Genomic DNA, 3933 nt, shown 5'->3' on the forward strand with positions numbered 1-3933 from the left:
GTCTGTTGCTGGGATCTGGGGGTGTCCTTGACCCTGCACATTATAGCAGGCCCCCTGTCTTCATCAGCAATGCTATGTCCTCATATTCGGCAGGGGAGCACTCTCATTTAAGGTAATGAGTGACTCCCTCTCACAACAGAACTCTGAGTGTGGCTCAAATTCACCCTGGCTAATGAATCTTCTTTTTTTTTTTTTTCTGAGACAAGGTCTCACTCTGTCACCTAAGCTGGAGTGCAGTGGCACAATCATGGCTCACTGCAGCCTCAACCTTCTGGGCTCAAGCAATCCTTCTGTCTCAGACCCTCAAGTGACTAGGACTACAGGTATGTGCCACCACTGGCTATTTTTTTTTTTTTTTGAGACGACATCTTGCTATGTTGCCCAAGCTCATCTTGAACTCCTGGACTCAAGTGATCCTCCCTCTGCCTCTGCCTCCCAAAATGTTGGGATTAGAGGTGTGAGCCACCGTGCCCGGCCTTGTGTTTCATTTTTAACCCTGATATGAGTAACAACACATCTGCTTATTAATATCTTCATGTTAATAATTACTATCCAGTTTGGGTGAAGGGAGAGTGTTCTCTGCCTCTGAGGTCCAGTTTTAACATTTATAAGTGCAGCGGGTCCTCCTGTTATGGCCCACAAACCTTACTTGGGAAAATGTCACATTTGACCAACCGCACAAACCTAGTCTGTGATCTCTGAATATAGCAAGGTCACCAGCCCCCACTTGATCTTCTGTTAAATGACCAAGATGATTTCTGGTCAGAAAGTATGTGTGCTTTTGTAAGTTTTTTTTTTTTTCTTTTCTTTTTGGTCTTTTTTTTGACACATAATGATGTAGAAATCAAGCTTAAAACTGATTGTAAAACAGCTTCGTGAGAAAGATTTTTGCTTTTCTGCCATAATATGCCCCTGGACTTTGCTTCGGGTCCAAAGTAACACCGGGAAGTTTAAGACCACAGAAATGTTACTGAATGAATGCTGATCACATTTACAAAAGCAAGTGACTTTGTCCAGTCTCTCATTCTCAGATCCATAGTAGACATGTAGATACTTTTTCTAAGGGCAACGTTTCCTGGTTCACTAATCCAAACTTCCATGTTATTGATGAAATAAAGATAATATTGAAAATGACAGTGTCTGAGAAGCAATCTCAAACTGCCATTTATTACTGCACGCAGTTAACAGTGGAATTGAGAATCACTTTCTTTCTAACATAAAATCATGAGCCATAGACTTACTACTGAAATTCACCACAGTGATTCAGCCAATAACTCAACTTCTTCCTTTGCAAAATTTTCCTGAAGGTTTTTTTTTTTTTTCCCCTCCAATCTCAGCATTACAGAATAATGAGCAAACAGTTAAATCGGCCCAGCTCTGAGTTTCAAGAGAGATTTATGGTCTGCTCATCCTCTGGAAGGACTATAAAACCACCCATGACATCTTACTTTGAAATTTCTTGTATCAAGTAAAGCGATGGGTGTGGTGCGATAGTGAACTCTGAATGTGAGTGGTATTTAGACTTCAAAACAGAGTCCTTAACTCATACGAAGGCTTCCTGCCATTAGCAAGGGATGTCAGTAATGAGCATGCTGCCTTCCCCAACACCCCCATCCTTTTCCAAAAAGATTCTTCTTAATTTTATCCTAAATATATTTGATTTTTTTTTCCTCTGTATTTTGCTTTGGGTTTTAAAAATTCCCTAGAAGATTTTTATCTCCTCTGTGGAAGCATCAAGCCGCAGATCCAAGTCAGGCCAAATCACCCGGATCGTACAAGATAAAACTGCCTTCAAGTTGTTAACACTTGCTGGAGGGGCCAAAGCCGCGTTTTAAATGTGAACAATGGGGTGGCTGCGGCAGAGAACTGACCATTTACTTCCTGCCCCAGGTGACCCCTTTTTGATCTCTGAAACTGGGCAGAGGAATAAGGAAAGGGCAATAACTGGGTTTGAGGGAGAAGCATGCTTTCTGGAAGGCGCCCAGGTTTACCCAAAGAGCACGGTTAAGTGCTGAATTCCAAGTAGCTCTGGAGACGCCCTGTTTGGGGCCTCATTCTGGAAACTCAAAGTCCAGCGGCGGCTGTCCTCCACATCAGGACAGAGAGAGGGGATTGGGAATGGACCAGGGAGCAGGAGTGGGGCTCAATGACGACCCAGGCGCTCAAGGGGAGGGGCTGAGAGCGTTTCTTCGCCGCGCGGCTGCATAGAAACTTTTCCTCGCACTATCTGACTCCAGGACTGGACTGTGAGGTCTGGAACAGCTGGTGGGGTTCGGGTGGGGAACACACCCAAAGCCCAGCGCCAAGGCGGGAGCCGTGGGTGGAGCCGCTGCAGCCCTGGGCAGGGGGCTGCAGGGGACTGGAGACTGGGGCGCCGGGAGGCCCCGTTCAGAGCGCCCGCTCTCCCGCGTCCCGGGCGGGGTCCTCACCTGTTCCAGCGGGCCACCTTCCTCCGGTAATACCGCAGCGCCTCCTGGCTGGCCAGGAGCGAGTCCTCGGCTCCCACCAGAGGCGGCTCCTCCGGGACGTTGTACAGCGGGTGGGCGAAGAGGGCCTGTAGCTTGGAGCTCGAGCCGCTGCGGCTGCCGCCGGCTGGTTCAGTCCCGGGCTCGGCTCGGGAAAAGTTGTGCACAATAGTGCCGGGGTCCGAGGCGGCTGCGGCGCGGCCGGTGCACGGGCACCCCCGCGGGCGCTCCCGGGGCCGCAGCTGGCGCTGCACTTGGGGCCAGAGGTGAAAGTAGAGGTCGGCGGAGAGCAGTGCGCCCAGCAGCAGCAGAGTCAGCAGGCGGTCCCGGCGCAGCCCGGGCATGGCCCAGCCGGGGCGCGGAGCGGTGGGGCGTGCCGGCCGAGGGGGACGCCGGGGGCAGGCAAGCTGTCTCCGGGGTCCCGGGAGGGCTCGCGGCGAGCGGGCAGAAGAGGCGCCTGGAGTCCCGCAGGCGGGCCGGGGTCAATGGGACTGGAATGATCCCTGCGCGGGCTAGGTCCCAGTGGAGGGGTGTCGCTCCTGAACTTGGGGACCAGGTGCACGGAGCACCGGGGCTCTCGGTGTCAGCGCGCGTTGCTTCTCCGCGCCGAGTAAGCCGAGGGAATGGGGTTCCCGGGGTGCCCGCTTCTTGCGCCTTGTCTCCCCTGCGCCCGCCCGCCCGGGCGCCCGCAGCAGGTGAAGGGCCCCTGGGCGCGGGCGCCGGCTACCGCCGCGGGCGGACTGGCGACGGAGCAGGGGCAGGGGGAACGACCACGAAGAGCAGCGCGGAGGGCGGGCGGAGGCAGCTGGCTGCAGAGCCCGGGCGTCTCTCCTGAGGATGCTGTCGTTCGGCGGCGGCTGCTAGTGCTCCCGCGACTCCTTCTGCGGGCGGCGGAGACGCCAGTGCCCCTGGCTGGCACGGGTGGCGCAAGTGGGGAGTTGGCGAAGCAGGAGCGGCTCCGGGAGCTTGTCTGCGCGCCTGAACTCCTAGAGGCAGAGGTAGCGTGGGGCCTCCCTGAGCCTGGCCTGGCGCCGGCACCCCCGCCCACTCTCCGCTGGCACCTGCCTCTGGCGCAGCTGACGGCCAACTCCCGAGGCCGGCGCTGCCCTTGCACCTTGTCACCCACCCACTGCCTGCGCCCTCCCCCTCGCTCGGGCCTCCAACTTTCCCCGCCCAGGTCTCCGTCCAGTCACTTTAAGGGACGCGAGGGGTCGAAGCCTCTTTTTACCATTTCTATTTTTTTTTTTTTTTTTTTAGAAAAAAACCCCACAAGCCCCCTAAAACCATGTTTTCCCCTGTAAGCTTTGCCAAATGGGTATGTGTGGGGGGTTGGGGGAAGCGGGGGTGGCTGTGTTGGTATCTGTTCTTTCTTTGTGTTCCCTTCCATCTCCGCTCCCCTGCAGGGCACAGAACACATCAAGATTCATTGCAACTACATACCACATGCCTGGCACATAGTAGGTGCTCA

At 54.5% G+C, this 3933-nt stretch overlaps 1 protein-coding gene across 2 annotated transcripts in view; it reads right to left on the reverse strand.

The window, feature by feature from the left end:
* Positions 1 to 2809, reverse strand: part of FAM20A (family with sequence similarity 20, member A) — a 65106-nt gene extending 62297 nt beyond the window's left edge. Inside the window, exon 1 of one of the 2 annotated variants that reach the window (XM_011976819.1) lies at positions 2430 to 2809. In XM_011976819.1, coding sequence (XP_011832209.1) covers positions 2430 to 2809 — 380 coding nt within the window. The remainder of the gene's footprint in view (positions 1 to 2429) is intronic. The other variant, XM_011977485.1, reaches the window with a different exon arrangement.
* Between the last annotated feature and the right edge of the window lie 1124 nt (positions 2810 to 3933).

The sequence above is a fragment of the Mandrillus leucophaeus genome, unplaced genomic scaffold (genome assembly GCF_000951045.1).
Source record: "Mandrillus leucophaeus isolate KB7577 unplaced genomic scaffold, Mleu.le_1.0 Scaffold1, whole genome shotgun sequence".
NCBI classification, from domain to species: domain Eukaryota; kingdom Metazoa; phylum Chordata; class Mammalia; order Primates; family Cercopithecidae; genus Mandrillus; species Mandrillus leucophaeus.